This window comes from Enhydra lutris, unplaced genomic scaffold (genome assembly GCF_002288905.1).
Source record: "Enhydra lutris kenyoni isolate GAN:26980312 unplaced genomic scaffold, ASM228890v2 scaffoldscaffold22, whole genome shotgun sequence".
In the NCBI taxonomy this organism is placed as follows: domain Eukaryota; kingdom Metazoa; phylum Chordata; class Mammalia; order Carnivora; family Mustelidae; genus Enhydra; species Enhydra lutris.
In genome coordinates this window covers 11,448,854-11,472,855 of record NW_019154106.1, presented here as the reverse complement: position 1 = coordinate 11,472,855, position 24,002 = coordinate 11,448,854, and the positions used below count along the sequence as shown (strand labels likewise).

The window sequence follows — 24,002 nt, the reverse complement described above, 5'->3', positions numbered from 1 at the left end:
GAATTATTAGGTATCAGAGGGCATGCTGGGCCTTTCTGGGTTATTTGCGTTTATTACTGATTTGTGCCTCCTGTGGTCTTGTAACTATTTTACAATTCTGTAAATTGTAGAAAACTGCTCAGAAGGCAAATAATTCTTGTCCATAGAGATGCAAATGAGATCTTTCCCATGGAGAAGCCAGTTTTGCATTTAACATACTCATTTCAGCATTCCTGATTGGGTCCTTCTCTTAACAGTTTTTGACACCTTAATTGTTCCCTCATTAATTAGTCAAATAAAATCTTTGATGTGTGTTCATTTTATAGTTGTCTGAGAGTCATGATTTTATCTTTATTTTCAATATTTTATTTATTTATTTGAGAGAGAGAGGGAGCAAGCACTGGGGTGGGGGAGAGACAGAGGGAGAAACAGACTCCCTGCCGAGCAGGGAGCTGACTCAGGACCCTGGGATCATGATCTGAGCCGGAGGCAGAGGCCTCACCGAATGAGCAACCCAAGTGCCCCTGATCTTATCTTTTTAAAAACAATGATCTTTAACAAGGAGGCCTTGAATGTTCCATCTGTGGTTGTGTTCAGGCAGAAGCTGAACGGCTATCCTTGCTCCTTATTCCAGAGTCCTATGGCCCTTTCCAGACTTTAATGTAAAGCTGTTCAAATATCTGTTTCCCTCAGGAGACTCTCTTTTTCTAAGGCGCGGGACCCAGCTATCCATCCCCACTAACAAAAATTTAAGGGAAGGTGGGATACGGTTTCTGACTTACTCACCTTTTCCATGTATGACCACCAGGGGGCGCAGAAGCCTTCCTTTATCAAGGTCGGGAACCCCTCTAAGGGAAGGCCGGGGATGGAAGGAAGCGACCCTACAGGGAACTTCTGGGCTGAGAACCAGAGTTCATCCACCGACCGCCTGCAGACAGTATCTTTATGGGAGGCGATGAAGTCAGCATGGAGCAAGCACTGAGATCGCAGAAGAGGGCAAAGTTCTGTTAGAATGACGAAAGTACTTACAGCCTTTTTTTTTTTAATTTTATTTTTTATAAACATATAATATATTTTTATCCCCAGGGGTACAGGTCTGTGAATCGCCAGGTTTACACACTTCACAGCACTCACCGTAGCACATAGCCTCCCCAATGTCCAAAACCCCACCCCCCTCTCCCAACCCCCCTCCCCCCATCAACCCTCAGTACTTACAGCCTTTTAACCTGAATACAGAGCACATAGTCTCCTCCTGACTTGAGAATTCAGTCTCCGGAACGCCAATCCCACTGGCGGAGCGCGGCCCGCGGCTGGATAGATCATTGGTTCCGCAGGAGGAAGACGAATGGGAAAGAGGGAAGGGCGCGTGGGGTGGGGCATGGAGGGAGGGGTCAGCACGAAGAACCCGCCCACTTTGTCAGAAGACACATCCCACCTGCGGACCCGCACCGCGGAGGAGCCGAGGCGACTTCACCTTTCCAAATAGAGATACGCGCGTCTCCATCTTAGCACCCCGCGCTCTGCGGCGCGAGCCAGTCATTCCTCCACCGTCGCCCGGGCCTCACGGCACACCCAAGTGGGGATTCACTCCGCCTTACAGACGCGGAAACGGAGTCCCCTAGCGAAACGGCGACTTCCCCAAAGTTGCACACATTCTGAGCAGCAGGTGCTGGCTTCAGCGCTGGACTGCGCCCCTTCCTCGGAGGAGCCCCGACTGCCGGCTGTGTCAGACCCAAATTCTTCGCCCCCACCTGCCCCGTCCCGTCCCGTCGCATTCCCAGTTATTTCCTCTAGGAACGCGCGTCCACAGCGTCCACCCGCAGGCCCCTGGACGGCCAACTCCGGCACCTGGAGCGCCCTTCCTCCGGGCGGGACGCCTGGTTCTCCCTCCCACCTGGGAGGCGCAAAGCGCGTCACCCGAGTTCTCGGTTCGCCCGACCGCGCGGGGCTGGAGCTGGGCTCGGCACAGCCTGGAGCAGCCGGGGAACGGCGGGCGGGCGGGCGTACGGGCGTACGGAAAAGGTGGGCTGTCCGTCGGTCCCGCGGGCCCGGCCCTCCCTCAGGACTTCCCCGCCCCCTGAGGGGGCCGCCGCGCGGGTAGCGGGAGCCGTGGGGGCGGGGACCGGCTCGGGCCCTTTAAGGAGGAGCACGGGGCGCGGCCCAGGTGAGGGGCGGGCCCGCCGGGCGGATCTGCGCTGCGCGCCGGCGCCGGCCCGGGAGCCGGATTTGGAGCGCTCGGCGCCGGCGGGGCCGGAGGGGGTGGCGCGGCGGAGCCTCCAGTGGCCTCGGACGCTCCTCCTAGCCCGCGGCCGCCGCCCGCCTCCGCCTCCAGTTCTGTAGCCCCGGCCTGCCGGCCGCCACTTCCGGCCGCTCACCTGGGACGCGCTCACCTGCCTCGGGGCGCCTGGGCACCAGGATGAAGGACCGGCTGGAGCAGCTGAAGGCCGTGAGTCCCGTCGCCCTCGGGAACTGGCGGGCCGGGGGCTGCAGCTGCGCGGGACCGGGCCTTCCCTTTGCTCCCCACATCGGGGCTAGAGGGGGCCCCCGCGCGAGGCTTGAGCTTCCGGAGCTCCAGCTGCATCCGCGCCCCTTCCTCACCCCCCTCCCCTTCTTTTCGGGGTCATGTGCCGGTGATTCATCCCTGGCCTGTGATTTCCGTGGATGCCTGCCGCTCTTCCCCCGCCCAGCCCCCTTCCTCCAAGCTGGACAGTGTCACTCCAGAGCTGGGGTCTGCGGGCGAGGGCTGCCTGAGCCCAGCGGGATTCTCTGTGAAGTCAGGGGTCATCTCCACCTGCCTGCTACTGCCTGGCACTCTGCCCAGGATCGGCCTCCTCTTACCCTCCTTGTCTCCCATAGTGGGGCGTCGAGTCGGGCTGCCCCTCCCCACCCGGAGCAGCTCAGAGTTCCTGGGTGACCTCCTGAGCTGGGAGCTGGTCACGTGCCAGGATGGGCTTTGCTCCCTGCCATTCCGAGGTCTATAATTATTAATTTCTCCCCCATCCTTCTGACACCTCCGTCTTTGGTCCCACTGCACTAAAGCTGAAAAACAGTCTACTTACCCTTCTGAGCTTCTGTTTCCTTATCTTTTGAGTGAGGATGATCATGCCTTAGAGATTTGTTATGATATCAAATGACATAATGGGACTTGATGTAGAGAATTGTTAAAGCGTGGGTATTTGAGTTATTGACTCATTCTATATTCTGTGGGGCAGGCCCTGTGCTAAGCCCTGGGGATTGGGTGACACAGGTTCTGTCTTTATAGAATTTTAAATCTAGCCTTTGACAGATAACAGAGCAATCCCTCTACCTGGGAGCTTGTTAGGTAGTGAGAAGCCTAGGCCTCTCCCCATCTCCGCCCTGCCTGGACCTACAAAATCAGTCTGATTACTCAGGAATCTCCCCAAGTGAGGCAAAACCACATTCAGCTTTGGGGAGCACAGGAATATATAGAACTGGGTTTGCCTTCTAGCTGCACTGCTTACTCGGAGCCTAGTTTTGTCATCTGTAAAGTGTGTGGTTGTGAGGACTGGTAGTGGGAGAGCACACAGAGCCCTTTGCAAGGTGCAGAGCACAGGTAGGATTAATACACGGTAAATATTACGCTGATAGCTGTAAAAGCTCTTTGGAAAAATCCAGTCCTCCTACAAGCATGAGGGACTGCCGGGAGGGCATTGGGTTGGTATTTCTTTCTCCTCCCTTGTCTCTGGTGGGACCTTCATGCCCCCCTCGCCTGCTCTCCCAGCTCTGGGTCTTAGGGCTGCAGAGGGGGCCAGGGTGATGGGGAACGGGGGATGCAGAAGGCATAGCTGCAGAGAGTGGGAGGGAGACTCCCTGCCTCCCGCTCGCCTTGTCATCTGAGCCTGATAACATCCTGGTCACTGACGGGACAGATTTTATTGCCCCTATTTTCATACAAGAGGCAAGTAGAGCCCAGCTTGGGTAGGAGGGGTATCCCAGAGCTGGGCAGGGCACAACCCGGAGAGGAACCCAGGCTCCTGACGCTCTCCACCGGACTCGAGTTGTGCTGGTTGGGGAGGCAGGGAGGAAAGAGGAGTGTGGTTTTGAAGCTCTTCCTCTATCGGCCAGCACACCCACCAGTCCTAAAACGGCGCTGAACTGAACCCGTGGCAGAGGCAACTCCCTTTCTTATGTTAGGAAATCCCTTTCCAGAGGAAGATAGCCCACAGCCCCTTTTAAGCCTACTGTCAACAAATAGCAGAGAACTTTTGAGTTCTAAGTTTCCTTGCCAGGAAAGCCAAGCAAGTCCTTTTGGTTGGTTCCCTGAGCCTCTTTGTCACCCGCTGTCAAATGGAGCTTCACCTCCAGGGAAGGTCAGGGTGCCGCCCTAGTGTTTTGGAGCTGGGAGACGGCCGGAGCGGAGCAGAGAGGACCAGGCTGCAGGTTCAAAGGTTCTGATTGTCCCCCAGCCACTGAAGAGCTGTGTTCCTTCCTATCCTTTATCCTTCTGCTTCTCTGTTCCTCTTTTGTTAAACAAGAACTTGGCGTTCACTCAGAAGCCCCTCCTGGTTCACGTCTTCTGTGAAGTCTGTTCAAGTTTGCTTGGATTTTTGTTTCTAGTCCACACCCTGCCCCCAGCCCCCTGCCGGTAAGAGGTGCCTTCCCTGCAGCAGGGTAACCCTCCCTCTGATTGCTTTCATCGGTGAAGGACATTCATTACCCCGCATGAAACCCGTTTCACAGGGAGCGGTCCTGTGCAGTCTTCTCTGTGGGATCTTTCTAAACCTTTCGGGGAGGTGAGCTGATAACTGCCTCCAGATAGTTGGAGGGCTGTCACGTGCAGGAGATTAGCTTTCCTCCTTGTAGATAAAACAAGATTGACGTTGATGTGTAGAAAGAAGGACTCTGCACAAAAGCTTTGTCAGTAGTGAGAGCTGCCCAAGGACGGACTGGGCTGGCCAGAGAGGTTGGGAACCCTCAAGCCGGAGGTGGGGGGTGGGGGCAGGGTGAGGCAGGAAGCTTGTGGGATGTTGAACATTGTAGGAATTTGAGCAGTGAAGGCAAATGAAAAGATTTCAGGCCCTCATCCACCCTAATGATGTGTGGATGCTTTGTTGTGTGTGAGTCGATTCTAGGTGAGGTGAGGCTCTGGGGTTTCTAGGACTGAAGTCTCAGGGTTGCACCCATAAAGTGGGTCATTGTGCGGTCCCCATAGCGCCGTTGTGGAAGTTGAATGAGATAATCTGAGATAATCACCCGCCATAGGACATGTGAGTTCCTCAACCTGACCTGCTGGGAGCACCGTCCATACTGAGGGGCGTCCCTCCCAGAGGCCAGGGTCACAAGACCTGACTCATCCTTTTCCCTGCTCTTCCTGGTAGTCTTAGTCAGCAGCCTGCTTCCCCGGGGAGGAGGACAGGCTTGCCAGAAATGGGCACTGCTTACCCCCAGCCCGTCTCACAAGGTGGTTCTTACTGATTTCTCACTTAGCCGACTTTGGGGTGCTTGGAGTCCGTGCAGTTCCTGTCCGTGCTCCCTTTTCATTCAGCAAACATGTACCGAGCACCTACCATGGCCCAAGCACCAGTGATGGGTACTGGGCTTTACTGGTGATTACCGCCTGTTCCTGCATGTTTGTAGGAAGTTCACAGGGAGATGCAGGAGAAGCAGAAGATGACAATACCGTCCTTGGGGACGCTACCGTGGGAAGACCCGGTTGACCGGCCTCTGGGGACAAGGCACTAGAGGGTGCTTCCCAGAAGGGATAGTTAGCTGGTTTTGTTGAGACCAAGTCTCATCTCTCCAAGACACGTAAAATCTCCCGAGAGGGGAGGATCTGGGATTTTCTGAGCCACTCTCCCGCTGGTGAGCGCTTCCCTTCTTCACCACGATCAGTGCTTTGGGACTTGTATGTGCTGGGAAGGCTCAGCCTCATCCTCTTGGACCTCTTCCTCCTGGACATCATGTTAGACAGAATTAGGACACAGAGTCTGGGTCTTAAAGAGTAAATGGTCATGTATAAGAGAAGAACCCAAATCAAAGGTAGGTTATGATAGCAGGGAAGCCAGTGATGTTGGGAATCGAGGTCAAGGACTTTGGACCCCTGAAGTTGGCCTGTGAAGGACTGGAAATAACTTGGGGTACATCGGGCCCTCCAAAGCCAGTGCCAATAGGGACACACTGATGAAATCAACCACGTGGGGCTCGAAAGGCCAGATGGACTCTTTTTTCTTTCTCTTCTGTCTGTGTCTTACTGCATCCCCCAAAGGCTCCTTGGCCTCCTGTCACATTTGACGTTCTGGGGTCTCCTTGGGATGGGAGGGATCCTGATGGTAAGGGTTCGAGGGTAACCCCGTCAGAAGCATGAGGCTGTACTTTCCATTTAAAGCTTACTTCATTCAGTAAATATAGATTGGGCTCCTATTGTGTGCCAGGTGCTTTGGCTCCTAACCAAATCTTGACATCCTGATTTGAGAATCTCTTCACCAAATTCAACTTAAGAGCCTTTTCACTGAGCTTCTGTCCTTTAGTGATAAGATTTCTCACTGGTCAGTGGTTTCTTTCTGGGAGGATTCACCCCATGGGAGAGCGGTTGAGCTGGAGCAGACAGGAGGCCCCACTGGGATGAGTGACAGGGGATTGAGCAGGGATTACAGACTCATCAGCCAGAGGCCAGAAGAGAAAACGCTTGGACGCTTGGACGAGAGAAGGGGATTAGATTTATTTTTGTTCCTGGGAGTGAGGGGGACGCCGGGGCCTGGCAGAAGCTGGGGGAGAAATGCTTGTTTGTGTCATTCTCTCTCCCTTCTCCAACTGTCAAAATTCCTACCTATCTTCCAAAACGCATTCTTTACACTCACCCTCCCTAACTGCAGCCTGGATCTCCTCCCTCCATTCCAGGTGCCCACATGGTCCACACTGCTTTGTGGCAAATGCCTCTCCCCTGTGAGGCCAGTGGGGTTTTTGTCACCACGAAGCAGGCTTGAAACCACCTTCATTTGTTTTTTCATGAATTGGACTCTTTGTCTCCTAGGTCCTATTGTCTTTAAGATTGATGATTCTAGGGCCACCTGGCTGGCTGGGACTCTACAGCAGACTATCCTTAATCTCAGGCTTGTGAGTTCGAGCCCCCACTGGGTGTAGAGATGACTTAAAAATAAAATCTTAAAATTGTTAATTCTCTTCCTTGTTGTCACCATATCATCAGCTGCTGTAAAAATGACCTTTTATTGAGCAGCTACTGACTCTCTGACAGGACTTGTGTTAGGGGCCTTACGGACGTTGTCTCTAACCCTGTCAACTGTGCAAGGAAAGGTGGCGGTTTATATGATTCACATTTCACAGGTAGGGAGATTGAAGCTCAGATTTGATTGACATTCCCAGCTAGGAAATGTTGGGATCAAGAATCAAACATGTCTGGCTTTTTTAGGTTTTCCTGCGTTCGTATTTGATCCTCTCCCAGCTACACTGCACTGCATGCCCCTTGATGCAGTGGCAGAGAGGGGATTCCTGTGGGGCCCCAGTGCCTGGCACTCTGCATGGTGGTCATCTAGCCAACATTTGTGTATTGTGTATTGACAAATCCATGGTTGGCCCTTACACAGCCCTTACTGACATCGTTAGGGCTTCGGCTTTCCTCTCTAGTCCCTGTGGGTTGGTGAAATGCAGCATTTACTCAGGAAGCCTGTGACTTTGCTTAAGAAGCCAGGGGTCACCATTTCCATCCTCAAGGACAGGATGGTCGAGTTCTGAGGCTCCTAGCTGTTGCTAAACCCTCAGCCTGGTTCATCATGGAGCATGGCCCCATTCAGAAGGACAATGAAAGAGAAGATGTGGATGCCACGGGTGAAAATGTAGCTCACCCCATTTCTCCCCTGGCAAAGTCTTAGACACCTCTTAATGCTCCAGTCCAGGGTCACCACAGGGCAGCCTCCAGACCCCGAGTGGGCAGCACTTCCCATTCCTCGAACTCTTTATTCTTGTTGGTGGGTAACAGCAGGGACTGAGTGTCGGAAGCTGCCTGCCTGGTGTGTGTGCTATCTGGGGGAGCACAGACCATAGAGCCCCCAGCAGGGGCGGCCGCAGACCATGCATCTGGTGAATGAATGGGGAAGGTCTGCACATGAGCTGACTTGGGATTCTGGAGCCCCCGAGGGGCCATACCTACAGCCACTTGGATCTCAGGTCTCTGTGGCTTCCTCCTGTCACCAGTGTCCCCAGTCTCCCTGGTCAGGTCAGCCAGTTTTCCGGCAATGGGCCATTTCCATGGCAGCGTTCCCCTGCGGGCACTGTGAATGCGGTTCAACCTAAAGGAGGTGAGGGGAACAGCTGCTCTCTGGGGTGCTTAGCTGCCTGGGTCAGGGCAACTCAGTGGGGCATTGGGCTTGCTTTTTTAAAAAAAATAAACTTGTAACTTTGGACTAATTTTGGATTTACAGAAAAATTAGAGAGACAGGGCCGAGAGACGCTGTCTACCTGCGTCTGGTGTCTTCCCTGGATGACGCCTTCCATTTTGATGCTATGCTTGCCAAAGCTCAGGAACCAATGTTGGCCTGTTACTACTCACCGAACTCCAGACTGGATTTGGATTCCACTCGTTTTCCCACGAATGTCCCTGTCTCTGACCTGGGCTCTGGTCCAGGACTCTGGATGGCAGTTGGGTGTCCTGCTTCCTTCACCGTCCCTGGCCTGTGACGCTTTCTCTGTCATTCTTTGTTTTCCGGCCTGGTTGGTATGGCTTGTGTGTTTTCATGCCTTGGAAGAGTGTTTCGGGAGGCCGGCGCTGCAGGCCTGCGCGGGGGTGTAGTGGCGGTTGGAGGCGTTGCTCGTGGCGGTGGGAGCAAGGGCTCTCCTGGCTCAGGCACTCACCATCTGCGCTATCTTGGGAAGGTTGCTTGACATCTTTCTGCTTTTATTTTCTCAGCTGTAACATGGGGAGGGTCCCCAGAAGATCGCTGTAGAGGTTAAATGATAAAGGTAAAGTGCATGTCTTAGACGAGTCCTCAGCCCATGGGGAGCGCTCAGTAGATGGGACCTCGGGTACCTAATAGTGAAGCGTTCTAGAAGGATCGTGATGGGATGGGGTGGAAAGGAAGTGTTGAGCAGGAGGCTGGGGATGAGTAGAGAAGAAGATGGTGTTAGTTCCTCCATTCTGTGTCCTTGAGAACGGGGTGCTGTGGGGGTGTCGAAGGGTGGGGTGCGGAGGGAGAGGAAGTCAGAAAAGAGTGAAGACAGGCTGGAGTAGGGGCAAGAGCTGGAAGGGGACCTGACCTGTCCAGGGGGAAGCAGAAGATATTTTTTAGTCTCTTTGAATGGCTCCTGGGATGTGAGAGGACACAGGAAGAGGGGTGGGCTTCTCACTCCCGTGGCCTTCCTGCAGGTATCCTTTGGGTAAACCTACTCATCTTTTAGCATTTCCCCAAGGGGTCACCTTTGTAACATTCTCTAATAGATGTTTCTCCTCCCCAGGAGGGAATCCCCTAGGATTCAGGCAAGGTTGGGAACCCCGTCTTCTCCTGGGTGTGTGATTCCTTTAGTGCTATCCTCGCTCACCATGTGGGGTTGTAACGACTGGTGTGCCTCCCATCGGAGCTAGTGAGGTCCTGGAGGACAGGGCGTGCTAAACTTGGTCTGTGCATCTCCAGTGTCTGTACTGTTGTCTGGCAAATGATGGTTGTTCAGTAAATACTGTTGGGTGAATGAACGGATGGGACCTCGTAGTGGGAAAGAGGATATGTGGCTGTGGGGTGGGCTGTGACATCCCATCATCTTTCTAAGTTCATGCACCATGAACCCAATGGATTGGACCAGCAGGGTTCCATCCTGGCTTTGTTCCATGTTAGCCGTGTGATTCTGGACGAATTAACCCCTTACCACAGATTCCTCATCTGTATAGACATCTACCCAGAGGACGTTTTCCTCCTTCCTCCTTTTCTTTGGGTGAACTTCCATCCCTTTTCACTGTTCCTTCCCCAGACCTAGCTCAGGTCCCGAGAAGCAGAAACAGTTGGCAATTAACACGGCACTGGGAATGAAACTTCAATGATTTTTATATCCAACGAATGGAAAGCAGGATCTTTTCAAACACATGTAGAAGACTGAAAAATACTGACCGTGTATGAAGACATGAAGAAAATATATGTCAGATTGCACAGAATATGAAATCCTTTAGGCCATGTTCTCTGATGATGACATAATAAAATGAACAATACAGTAATCATCCCCCCTGCTCCTGCCCCCTCCCCCTGGGGGGCTTACCTGCTTTAGAAATTTAAAACATCTTTCTAAATAACTCTTGGATTAAGAAGAAACCAAAAAGGAAATGACAAAATGTTTAGAGTGATAATAAGAGTAGTGGATATCAAAATTTGCTAGAAGTTGGCGGAAGCAAAATTCAGAGACAGCTTTATTTCTTTAAATGCATATTCCAGAAAAATGACTTCATTCAAATAAATGAAGGAAGTTTCAGTTCCGGCTGAGGGACCTTCTGTCCCCACCTGAGAATTGGTATTATTTATTTCTACCACCTTTGGTAGAAACTCTGTTCAGAGGACACAGGCCCGGTTCTAGATTAGGTGGCATGGTCTTGGGCATTTAATATGTACACAGCACTGCTCTCAACATTACGTGTATTGACTCATTTAATCCTCACAACAGTTCCGTGAGCAGATTCTTCATGTTGCAGAGGAGGGAGCCCCACCAGAGTGGTTCAGTGACTTGTTTGAGATCACACAGCAGCTGAGTTGCAGAGCTGGGTTCTCAACCTGGGATGTCAGATGTATCTGTGTGTCTCTGTATAGGTGTGTAAGATTCATAGGATTTTCATGCGTGGATAAATTTTAAATAAATTATTTATTTATTTTGGGGGAAAAGAGAGAGAGAGAGAGGGTAGGGGAAGAGGGAGAGGGAGAGAGAGTCCCAAGCAGACTCTGTGCTAAGTGTGGAGCCCGACATCAGGCTTGATCTTAAGACTCTGGGATCATGACCTGTCTGACTGACTGAACCACCCAGGCGCCCCTGTTCTGGTAACTTTTTCATTCATGCATATAGATTAATCTAGTTCCCAGCGTCCCCTGAAGTCAGCGAGGATGTGTCAGGAGCTGGAGTGGGAAGGATCTTCAGGTCGAGTGCGGAGGGCAGGGACTGGGGCCCTGGTCCCCACGGACCTGCTTTCAAGCCGTCCTGCTGCCGTTACTGGCCAGAGCCCTGGGGACATGGTATTTCACCTGCCTGTTCGAGAGGTGGCTTCGTCTGTCAGTGGAGAGAATAGTATTTGTCCCTCTGAGGGCTGACGTGACAGTGATGTGATCTATTTGGAACCACGAGAGTGTCAGTGACGAAATAGACACCTACTACAAGAAGTAGTGTTGTTGAGGCAGAACCTGTGGCGTGGGGCCGTCAGGGACTTTGGTTCCTGTTCAGTTGTCCACGGACTCGCTGGCCTTGTTGGCCAGCCTGGCCCCGGGCTGGTTCCTCAGTTCTTCATTTTCCAGACAGGGCCACTGTGGGCCTCAGGTTACTCATCCAGAAGACATCTTGAAAGTAAAAGTGCGAGGCTCACTAGGGTGTTGTTCACCATTGATTTCCTCTTGATTCCTCTGACAGGCTTCGGTCAGAAGGGGAAGTGCCCCCTGGAGGCTTTCACTGAAAGAGAAAACAGGCTGGGAGGGAACATGGGTGTTGGAGAAGGGCCATCGGCCGCTGTAAGTGGGGAACACGAGCACCGAGTACCTCTTGAGAGCTGACACGCTTACTCAGAATTTCTGGCTCTTTTAATAGTGGGACTGGAAAAACCAGATGTTGGGCAGTGTGTCGTGGGCATGTGTGTGCGCGCGCACACACTTAGAATCCTTGTCATTGGTGCTCTTTGTCTCTGGGAATCCACAGACCCTCATTCCAGAGGGAAGTGGATGGGGGAGGGGGCAGCAAGGACAGGGAAAGTCTCATGCCATTGTCTCTTTGAATTTAACTGGGGGAGAATCCGGGTTTATGAAGAGGAGTGTGTAGCTCCCAAGCAAAGAGCTATTCCCGCACGTGGAGGAGGAAGTGTACAAATTTGTGTTCACCTGCTTGAGCCAGGAGAGCCCTGCCCCCCCCTCCAGCGGCAATCCTTTAATACCCCACTGGGGGAAGTTAAGGACCAGATGTTCCTTCCTAGTCCAGACTGCTAGTGCCTTCCCCTCTGAGTATTCCCTCATCCCGAAGCATTCCGGAAAGCTCCTGGGCCTTCTGGCATGTCCCGGGACCCTCCTGTCTTCCTGTGGCCTGGCAGCTGTGGCAACGCAGGAATTGGGGACTTCTTCATTTGGGATGGCTCCCTGTATCTTTCTTTGTCCCTCCCCTCTGTCTTGCTGCTCTGATGTGTATGATCCTTGAGGAATAGCTGCTGATTTCGACTTACATTGCAGCCGTATTGGTTTTTTTTTTTCATTTTTAATTAAAGTACTGTCAAAATATGATATCTTAGTTTCAGGCATACAACATAGTGATTGTGACAACTCTCTGTGTTACGCAGAGCTCACCACAGTAAGTGTAATTACCCTCTGTCCCCATACAACGTTATGACCATATCGACCATAATCCCTGTGCCATATCTTTCATCCCCGTGGCTTATTTATTTCATAACTGGAAGTTTGTACCTGGAAAGGAGGGAGGGGCTTTCTTTCTCTATCTCTATTCTCCAGAAAGCATCTATTTGTTGAAGCCTGTGGTTTCCTGGCTAGCTAAGCTTGCTGGTTTGCTTGCCCGCTTCCTTTTTTCTTCCTTTCTTTTTTGACAACAGGACTCTTCAAATGCACTGTTGTATTCAGCCCTGGGGTATAAAGCAGATAAAAGGGAAGGTGTGCAGATTTCAGAGTAGGGAAGAGCCTGCCTGCTTGATTGCCCCTCCCTGGCTTCCCTGGGTGGTTTGGGAGGCACATCTCGAATGTCCTGGGGTTCCACAAAGCGGGGCTGGAGAGCTAAGCTCCTTACTTGGTGAGAAAACCCAGGCTTAATTAGACAAGCGCCCAGCTGGGCTGCTGCTCGCTGTGGCTGCTGGTTGCTCTGGGCGATAGGCCGCTTTGGGAAGGTGCACTGGAATAACAAGGGCATAAGACAGACAACCCAGGTGTGCGCCTAGACGCTGCAGATCAGTGGCTGGGAGACCCCGGGGTTACTTAGAATGTCCATGACTTGCAGGTCCTCAACTATAAAACATGGTCGGGGCTCACTGACATGATGAGCGTGAAGCAGCTAGGGGGTCGTGGCCAGGGGGTCTATGGGTGGCGAATGTTTTCATTAAAGAAGCTAACGAGGGGGACCCAAGTCCAATGGACTGAGGTTAACAGAGAAGGCGGTTAGTGTGGAGTGAGGGGAATTAGGGCTTTGGCCCCTGCACTTTGTGCTCTAGGGCCCTGAATTCTCCCCACTCTGCAGAGGAGGTTGTGGTCACGGCTCCTTCACAGGACTGTGGGGCACATTTGGGAGGCAGGGGTGACAGACCCAGCGCTGCCCCCTGGTAGATCTCCCATCTCCTGGGGTGGGAGGAGGGGGTGGAGTGGGCAGCAGGAGGCTGTGCCTATGGGAGGGGAAGGAAGTGGCCGAGCTCATGGTTCTCAGAGTTTCTGCTGTGGCCCCATGTTGCAGTTCCTGCAATGTTCCTGTTACCACACGCCTTGATTCTTTGATAAAGATGGTGAAGTTCTTTTCTTGGCTGTGCTCAGTCTTGTGGGCCAAAGAGAAAGGGTGCTGCATGCTTGGGGTCCCTGAGGCCTCAGTCCAGAGAGCCTTGGCTGTGTCAGCAGGGACAAGGGGTCTCCCTGGGACCAGTTAGATCTCCCAGTGCAAAAGCCTGGTGGGAGTCCCCATGTCCCATGACTCCGGATAACCCGTGATGACAGACTCTTGGTTGGATTCTCTGACTGGACTCAAGCTGTGCTGTTGTCGTTGATGTTGCTATGTTACATTTTTGGAAGTGGCACAGCCTGGTGGAAAAGACTCTACATGGGAAGATGGGAATCAAGAAACCTGAGCTCTTTTCCTGGCTGTGTCCGTAACTCAGTGTTTGGCTGTGGGCCTTGATTTGCCCATCTCTAAGTGAGAGAATTTGATGATAGAATCTGTAAGGTTGCATTCAGCTCTAAGAGTCGTGTATCTCCCCCTGCCCCCCACCCTTTCCCATTTAAAGATACTTAAATCCAGGTTGCAGCTGTAGAGAAGCTGGCTAGATCTTCTATATGGCGGCATTTTGAGTTGTAACTACATGCTGTCTGTTGCCTAAGGAACTTTAAAATATTATTGAGTCCTCACAGAAGCATTGGTGGACACTATTATTCCTATTTTATGGTAAGGAAACTGAGGCTCAGAGATGCTAAACCAGTCGTGTAAGGCTTGGCGACTAGTATGTGCTGATGTGAGCCTTGGATCCCACGTCGTCTGGACGCCCTGGAGCCAACCTTACTGTCCTAGCCGTTAGTGTGAGAACTTCCTTGAAGGAGGAGAGCTCACTCTTTTAGACAACATGTCTTTATGGCAAGGTGATAGGGAAACTGGTGTGTTCCCAGTGTTGTGCTGGAGACCTTCCAGATGTGCTGTTTTCCAATGCCCATCAATGTCCTAAGGTGTGTAGTGTTATTACCACTTACAGGTAACAACCCCAGAGCAGTAGGAGACTTGATTGGGGTCTCACGGCGAGCAAGTGATTAACAACATGTTTTAGACCCAGGTTGTGAGTTTCCAAAGACTTCTCTTTTCCTGGCTCACACATTCTCTCACTGGAGATGGAGCAGTCTGTGCCCCCCCACCCCCCGGGCCTTCTCCAAGCCAAGAAGTGATGTCTTGGATGGGGGGAAGGTCTGTGCAAATTCCAGGGGCCTCAAAGATTTATGTCACGACGGACAGCTAGGTGCCTGCCTTCCATGCTCCAGGACACAGTTGTTCCCAGCTTCCAGAAACTTCCCTCCGTCCATCCCAGGGTGGTAGCCTCATCCCACTTCCATGATGTCTGTAGAGAGGAAACTCAACAAACACTTGTTAACTCACCTTCCCCGAGGAAGACTGGGACCTTGTTTTCCAGTGAGGGTCACAGAGATCCTTCCCGGGACACGGAGCTCTCTTTGGAGGCTGCCAAGAGGCCCACGTACTGATGATAGTTGATAAAGGAAGTGCTCTGTCTCCACTTCAGAAACTGCTGGCTAACCCTGAGACAAATAATGCATTATATGTTAATAAACAAACAAACAAAAAAATAGAAACTGCCGAGTGCAGGCTGCATCTCTGCAGAGGCTAGTCTATCACTGGGCTGAAACTGATTCCATTTCCTTACATATCTGGCCCCTGGTCAGTGCTCAGTATACACCTGAATGAATGACAAGAGCCAGTTCCTCCAAAACTGAATTTTCTAAATATTAGAAGAGTACTATTCAGGTCATTGGAGGAGTGCTAGGAACCTCTGTGGAACATGCCGGAAGCCGAGGTGCCACTGCGGAAGGGTAGAGGCAAGGGTGACTGCAAAACCAGCAGGTGTCTCTGTTGGGCGCTGCCGCTGGCCGACTCAGCTCTATTCACTGTGCCGTTCATATCCCTCAGGGAGCTGGGGTCCAGGTCGATCCCCTTTACCTTCCCCACACAATTCTGGGAAGGTCCTCTGCACAGAGCAAGGTGTTCTGGGCAGGCAGGGACACTCAGAGTGTCTGTTACAGTAGACGAGGCAACCCTGGCCCCCTGAGGTTTACAGCCGGGGTGGGGAGGAGATGAAGATTGATAAGTGAAGCAATAATTAACAGTAGGTTGTGCTGGGTGCGTTGAGACCTTAGCGGGGAAGTGTCAGGGAAGGCACACAGAGAAGCTGGTCTTGAGATTGACTTTTTTTTTTTTTTTTTAAATTTTATTTTTTTTAAACATATAATATCTTTTTATCCCCAGGGGTACAGGTCTGTGAATCGCCAGGTTTACACACTTCACAGCTTGAGATTGACTTTTAAAGGCTAAGTACAGTTTTTCCAGCTGGTCCTTGTGTGACATTTGAGCAAATGAAAGAATGGTGTGTCCTGGAACAGCCAGGAGTTGCCAGTGCCTGGTCTAGAGAGTTCATCCTAGAGGGTGGAGTGTGGGTGGGGCCAGCCCTTAATGAGTCCTGTGTGCTCTTTTAGGCAATGGGACTTTCAGCCCTGGAGGAGATGGACAGAAGGAATGACTTTTTAGGAAGTCGATTTCAGGGCTTGTAGCACTGCCCTTGAATTCAGTTTCTTGGAATATGGCTGTCAAGTTTGGGTTGCTGATGGTTCCAGACAAGCCAGAGAATGCCATGATGGGGGAGCCAGCTGGTCAGAACAGACTCCGCAGGTGTCTGGAGAGTCTCAGATTTCAATGGGAATTCCCAGTAATTCCATCATCTGTTGAAGGTGGGGTTGGTGTGTGTGTGTGCGTTGGTGGGGAGGTTGGTAGCAGGTAGAGAAGAGAGGCCCCTGGTGGGTTCAGAGTGTCTGGGTGACATGTCTTGGTTTAGAAAGCCCCCTGGAGGTCGTGGAGAAGCAGGTGTAGGGGAATTGTTGCTCCCCACTTCTACTGCCAGGGACCCGTTTTCCCTCTGTGCTTAAAAGTGGTCAGTGTGTCATGTGGTGCTGGGGAGAACGTAGAAACAGCTGAGGCCCTGGATGCTGAGGGGGAGTGGAAGCGGTTCCTTTAGATAGCCATTTTGTGATTTTGCAGAGGAAGTGGAATGAGATCAAGAATGCTGGGGTCCCCAGGGGTTGCCGGGGGCTGAGGGGAGAGCTTCCTTTTCCTTATAAACATGCGTTCTGACAGGGAACAACACACAGTGCTGGGTTTTTTGCAATAGGTGGTTTATGAAAACAGGAAAATCTTTGCTCCTACTGTGAGGATCAGAAGCGAGTGCTGTGGAGGAACCGAGGCTAGAAACTGTTCCAATAGAGATCTCTGGTAGGGCAGACACGCGTTTGAACACTGTGGGGAAGGGGCTGGGAACATGGGGTCCAAATCCAAGAGACAGGCTAGAATCTGTCTCCACATTTTAACTGTGTGACTGTGGCCAAGTTATGCAACCTCTCTGTTTTGGGTTCTCCAACTGGATTGAGTCATAATACTACCCCTACTACTACCCTACCACCTCCAACAACAACAGTAACAACAACATTAAAACCTAGCATTTATTGAGTACTTACAGTATGCCAGGCACAATGAAAACATGTTTTAGCTCCATTGTCTCATTTCTTAACCACCCCCCCTTTAGTGCATTGTCCGCATTTTACAGATAAGGAAGCCGAGGCACGGTGAGGTCAGTAGCTTACCCATCCCTCCCTTTCTCCCCCACCCCCTTGCCAAAAGTCAGTAAGCGGGGCAGCTGTGGTTGAAGTGCAGACAGTGTGAGGTTGGAGTTTGATGCCTCGCAGAGCTGTTCTGAGTTTTAAGGGAGATCCTATATGTATAATGCTTAGTATGGGCGTAGCGCTGGGTGAGGATTTGGTGTCCTTAGCCCCGTCTCGGGTCCTGAGCCTCACTCTGCTCCTTTCTGTCTCCCACAGAAGCAGCTCACACAGGATGATGATACGGATGAGGTCGAGATTGCCATTGACAACACGGCTTTCATGGATGAGTTCTTTGCGGAGGTAGGAGACCATCCTGAATGTACATAAGGAAACTCGGCTCTTTCAAGGGTAGCGAAGGACGGTCGGTCTTTTTCTGGGGTGGGGGCGGCCAGGTCAAGCAGTTGCCCAGAGATTCTCTTCCATACATACTTGGGAGGGGCTGGATCTTTAATCTTACTGAGAAAGTCAGCGGAGGGTTAAATTATACGTAAAGAGATGTTTTTAAGGTCTTATGCTACATGACACCATTTTCATGATACCCTTTCTTGCCTAAATTTTGTGATTTCAATACAGGATCAACCATGGGTGTCACAGTCAAGAGTATAGAAGAAAAAAATATTACTTTTTTTGGTCCGTGATTCAGATAGATCCGATTTGTTGTTTCCAAAAACTCAGGCCCTTTGACTTAAGTCTAGTGATAACTGTAACACTTAAGAAACGAGCAGTTTATGTTTTTGGAAGTTCAGCAGGGGCAGAGATGGGTTGTCCCCATCTGTAGATCCACATAATCTTTGATCTCGAAGGTCCTCATGGGGAACGCTGCTGTTCGATGGTGAGTGGTGGAGTAGAGTCATGGGTTCACATCTCAGCCCTGCTGCTGGCCTGTGGTGGTTCCTTCCCACATGTGGTTTCCGTATCTGGATCGATACTATAATCCTCTGTGGGGTTATTACGAAGATATCCTGGAATAATGTTTGTAAGGTTGTAGTATCTGACCTGTACGTGCCTGATGGATAATCCTTCAAAACAAAAGCAAGAAAAGTTCCATGATGGAAGTTTCTGCCATCATACTGTGGGTTTTTTGTTTGTTTGTTTGTTTTTAATTTAGGCTTTTTATTTTTTTGGAAAGAAGACAAGGAGCACTACATTCTTTCTGCAGGAAGAATGTGGGTACCTCCCGTCTCTAGGTCGGAGATGTGGGAAGTCACCCTCTAGCTCTTGTCTGAATAGCATGGCGGTTCACGGCAGGTCATCTGTGGGAGTCCTTAGCCGGTAGGAGCAAACTGCAGCGCGTGCTGGCCTGATGGGGAAGTTGTCTGTGAACGCCCACAGTCCCCCCCCCGCCCCCCGCCTCCCTGGGTGGGTCTGTCCTTCTGGTCAAGGAGTCCCTGTGAGACCCAAGAGCACTTGAGTTTTGTGAGTCCAGTGCTGTCCCAGGTGTGGATTGTGGCAGGAACATGTCCTTTCAGGGGTGGGGAGGACCCCTGTAGGCACGGTAGCTTGTTCTGATCTTGCCTTGGAGAAGCAGAGATGTTAGAGAACATCTTCCCTTAGATAAGGCAGCTTTGCCAGAAACAATGCTTTGCCCCTTGTAAGCCAGCATGAGGGTCCCCGGAGGGCAGGGTCCCATGTGAGGTGGGAAGATGGTGGGCCTCCACAACGTGGTCCCAATTCCTCAAGCATTTCTTAGCAGTTGATTTTGGTCCAGTCACTTAACGCCCTTGGCCTCTAATTCCTGCTCTGGAAATTGGGAATGTCAGTACGTACTTTCAAGGTACGGGGATAATGTGGGTATCACACATCCGGCAAGGGTTCTCTGAACAGAAAAGTGCTGGCTGCATCAGAGTCATTTTTGGAATCTTAACAAGACCTCGAGGGCTGCTTTTCTTTTTTGCCTTCTTCTTACCAGATGCTTTTCTGTCATTGAGGAAAAGGAAAAAACAAAAAACAAACCCAAACCCTGTCATATTTAGGGTGGGGGAGGGGACTACACCGTGGGGTGGAAAGAGAGTCATCTTTGGAGTTAAGTTCTTTATCTGCTACTAACTGTGTGATCTTGGACATGTTTCTTGACTTCCCCCAGTTTCTGTGAGCTGGTCTGTGACACGGGGAGCAACATAGTCACTTCGCAGATTTGTTGGGGAGTAAAGGAGTTGACCCCCAGAAAATGCTTTGTTTGGGCTTAGGTAAATGTCACTCCCCTGCTTTCCATCTGATGGGGTCCCGGGGATCACGCTGCAATAGGGCGGGGGTGGCGGTGGGGAGGGGGTAAGGGTGGCCATGGACTGTGGAAAGAGGCCACGTAGGCTCTGGTGTCCACGGGTCCTGGTCCAGATCTCAGCACCGCCCTGACCAGCAGCATGACTTTGGAAAAGTTGTTTCACTACCCTGAACCCCAGCTTCCTCTAAAGCAGGACTAGTGGTGTTACCTGCTGGATATTATAAATGTAAATGGAGAACATACGTAGATGTACCGAGCACAGTGGCTGACGTACAGTATGTCTTCATCTGTTTGAGCTGTGCTCGCTGTTCCGTTCCTGATGTGTTTGGGAATGTGGACTGGAAATAGCCTTGAAAGTGGGATAAAGTACGTGCCAGGTAATGGGGGTTTGGACATGAGGAGGGGCCCCTGCATGTGGCTGGTGACACCCTGAGTGCATCCTGTGGGAATAGAGCCAGACAGATGGCTTGGGAAGGCACTCTTGCGATATGCCTTGCTTTCTGGACTTGTTCCAGCAAGCAGGTCCCCGCGGCTGTTTGTCAAGGACTGAGTGTGTGAATCACAACCCGGTCAGAGGAGCAGGTGCAAGGTGCCGGTGAAGTCATGGGACCAGGACGTTTTCAGAATGGGCACTGCACTGTAAAACTCAAATGGGTTCTCCAGCTTCTCAGCCGTTACAGAAAAGAATTGGCTCTTGGGTCCCCAGGCCTTGGATGATTACGCCGGGGGCCAGTAAATGATAAACCTCCAATTAGTGTCTGATTTGTGCCTGTCTGTATTTTCTTTGCTCTGTTTGCACAGTTGGCAGAGAGAACACATTTTCAGAGGAAGCGGACCTGCCCTCGAAGGCAGAAGCATCAGGGGCTTACTCTGTATCCGTTCGTCCCTTCACGAGGATACACACAGGCTTACGTCTCTCACATGGCATGTTAAGGGCTGGGACTAACAACATTTGGTGTGACAGGGTCCTTTGCCCTCTGGTGTCCCTTTATCTGGTGAGTCACCGAGATAGAAACATCAAGGCCCCAGGGGAGCACAGCAGGGGAGAGAGGAAGGTGAGGGAAGGCCCCGGTGGTTCTTTAACTAGACCTGCCCCTCAGAGTCACCTGGGGAGCCCTGTTCAGGGGGCCTGGAATGGCTTAGACTTCCAGCTCTTCAGGAAGTCTGTCCAGATGAGGATGAGTCTTCGCCTTCTGCTTCTGCGGTTATGAACCGCTTCAGAGTGACAGGGGAGCCTTTGAAGGTGTTAAGAAAATGCTGGGCACAGACTGTCTCAGGAAAATCGTTCTGGTGGCAGTTTGTGGAGGTGGGGGGGAGGCCAGCAGTGGAAGGACTAGCCGTCTGGCTGGTGCAGCAGCCTGTGGGAAGGAGGATGAGGACTCTGACCCGGGTCTGGGACTGTCTAGGGGTCATACCACGGCATTCCACCTGGGGTGCTTCTGAGTAACTGTGGCTTAAGCAATAAAGGTGCGTAATCAGTTCTCACGTGAAGACGTCTGCGTTGAGGTTGGTGCGGTGGGTTGGAGGTGGTGGGGGTCTGGGTCAGTATGTCTCTGATCTTCTTGGCTTTTCCCTTGGGACTGGGAAATAGAGTCTGTTCTGATTCCCTGTTGCCGTATGACAGATCACCCCAGTATTTAGGGTGTCAAAACAACCATTTTATCGTGCCGACAGAGTCTATGGATTAGGAATTCAGGCACAGGGCACAGCGGAGGTGGGTGACTTTTGTGCCATGATTTCCGGGGACTTAGTTGGGAAGACTAGAACAGCTGGGTGCTGGAACCTAGAGCGACTTCTTTATTCAAACGTCTGCTGACTCAAGGGAAATCTCTGTAGAGACCCTCTGTTGGAGTGCCTCTGCCTGAACCGTCTCTGTGGCTTGGGTTTCTTAGCCCGGCCAACTCAGCATCCTCAGGGTCTCCTCTCCTCCCTGTCACATGGAGGCTCAGGGCTCCAGCGCAGGGTTCCAGCTCTGGAGGTCCTATGGTACATCACTTCTGTGCTTGGATGTCAGAGCAGTCACAGGCCTGCCAGGTTCACGAGAGCGGTGCATAGATACCGCCTCTTAGTGGGAGGACCATTAAAGAACCAGTGCCACGTTTTAAAACTTCCAGAGCCACAGCTCCATATGACACGCCACCACGGTGTACCAGCATCACAAGAAGTCAGAAACGGGGAAGCCAGAGCAGTCCCCGGATCCTTTTATGAGGTGAGAAAACCACCCAGATCTTCTAAGTTGACTTCCCCTTGGGGCCCACTGACCAGCAGTGGATCACGTGGTCACGGCCACTGAGCTGGGAGGGGCACGAGGGATTGACGTAGAACTGATCCTGACTCATCACCGCCCGGGGCTGACAGCATTGCCGCCCGGCAGACTAGAGTTCTGTTCACAAGAAAGGGCAGGGGCAGGGGATGGCTAATTGGTGCATCAAAGTGCTCGTCAGGGGTGGTGAGCAAATACGTTTGAAAATGCTTCGTACTCTTTTCCTCCCGTGGGGAATTAAAATGTACATGAACTTACTAAAGGCTCTGAGATGTCCCGTAATAAAGAAAACTGTTTAATTTGCTTATCTGAGCATTTATTTTTTTCACAGAACGCTTTCTGACGCATAACTTCTATTAGCAGGGGTGAACAGTGACGTTTCAGAAAATGCTATTATAAAGTTTTTGGTGGTGTTTTTTTTTTTTTTTTTTAAGATTTTATTTATTTATTTGACAGACACAAGTAGCACAAGTAGGCAAATCAGCAGGCAGGGGAGAAGCAGACTCCCGGCCAAGCAAGGAGCCCGATGTGGGACTCAATCCCAGGACCCTGGGATTATGACCTGAGCCGAAGGCAGCCGCTTAACCGACCGAGCCACCCAGGCGCCCCAGACGAAGTGTTTTTAAAAAAAGTCTGTGAGACTGCTTGGCAGTTCCAATGGTCTGTGAAGCTTGCTTGTCTCCCGAAGTTACTTGCATTCACTTATTTGCTCAGTCAACAGACTACACTGCGTCACGCCCGGTGCTCGGCCAGTGACGGCTGTGAGGTAGTGCAAGTAGGAGGAGGTCACTGCGTCAGGGCTGAGACAGGTAAGAGTGCAGGGCGTGTGTGCCAGGGGCTGGGGCGCCTCGCAGGGCGCAGCGGTGCCTACTTAGAGGAACTGGAGGCAGAGGCGTTTCTGCAGAGGCTTCACTTTCATTAAAACTAAGAACCTCAGAGTGAAAGTAACATGGAAACCTCGGGATCGAGTCAAATCTGGCAGGTTAAGGACTCTTCAGTTTCTTCTACAGGTGGAATATTTGGGTGAATCAGTGAGCTGGGCACTGCGAAGCCCTTGCCTGTCATGTGCCTGTTTGCCCCCCCCCCACGACATGCCTCCTCTGTGGCCTCAATTGTTGCTGGGTAGAGCCTGCCTTCATGGTGCCCGTTCTGCTGGGCAGCTCCAGCATGCTCTGGCTCCCATCAGAGGGCCCCTGGCCTTGGGCTCTGGTGACCCTGCTGTTGGTGATTTCCAGTGTGCCTCACCGTCCTCTGTTCGGCCTCTTGGCCCTTCCATCCTAGGGGAAAGAATCCCTGCATTCTGTTATTTCGGCTAAAATAACTAGATAGATTTTTGCTTTCCTGACCAAATTTTGAGTGATGCAAAACCAGAACGTACTTAATTGATTTGAAATTATTATCTAAGAATACTAGTTTTCATCGGTCAGAATGACTCTGAGATTGCTCATTTCTTTTCGTTCGTGAAAGGGGAGTTCCACTGGTTTATCACTAGTCTTGATAAAACCCCGGACAGACTTGACTTCTATTGCTTGGGCTGAGAACTCTCTGTTCCCTTCTAGTCTGTTTGTTTGTTTTCCAAAGCCAAGAAGCAAACAAATCAAAGAGGACTTGACTGAGAACTTATAATACAGGAACTGTTTTGGATTGTCCTAGTTCTGAGGACTAGTCAAGGTGTATGAACTTTGACCCTTACAATCCCATTACTTTGTCACCGTAATGGGGTGGCATATAATAAATATGCAGGAATTAATGTCTAACTAGGGGTACAGAGTATGTGGGAGCTTAGGGGAGGCAGATACTCGTCCTTAAGTACAATGGACAAAGCCTTCCACCCTCCCCCACGGCAACACGCCACTTCTCCAAAGGACGGACTTTCTCTGCTTCCCATTATCTAATTAGATTCCACTGTCTCCTTAGGTCCAGAAGAAGGAGGCCATCCATGCCTTGAAAATAACTCCCTCCTTCTAGTTAGACGGTGGTGATTAGTATAATCTGGTAGTCATAATTGGTTCCCTGAGGCAACACCCAACGTGGAGAGCGATTGACTTGCTGCCCTACTTGATTTCCTGGGGTGGCTGCTGACAACATCACAGGGCATTTTGTTAACGCTGGGGATTGCTGGGAGGTGTAGATGAGGTGTGCTTGTGAAGGCAGGCATAGTGCCTGGTACATAGTAAACGGGCAGTAATTTCTGGCTGTTCCTGGATTTCTCATCATTTCAATTCACTTCATGAGCATGTACTTCTCATTAAGCCTTTGACATGGCATTATCTCA

The 24,002-nt window shown here is 51.3% G+C and overlaps 1 protein-coding gene across 2 annotated transcripts in view; it reads left to right on the top strand.

Annotated features, from left to right (window-relative positions):
* The first annotated feature begins 2,367 nt into the window (after positions 1 to 2,367).
* Positions 2,368 to 24,002, top strand: part of LOC111150120 (syntaxin 3) — a 37,805-nt gene continuing 16,170 nt past the window's right edge. For both annotated transcript variants that reach the window (XM_022507485.1, XM_022507486.1), the window contains exons 1-2: positions 2,368 to 2,425; positions 17,460 to 17,543. In XM_022507485.1, the coding sequence (XP_022363193.1) occupies positions 2,396 to 2,425; positions 17,460 to 17,543 (114 nt within the window). In that variant the 5' untranslated portion in view covers positions 2,368 to 2,395. The remainder of the gene's footprint in view (positions 2,426 to 17,459; positions 17,544 to 24,002) is intronic.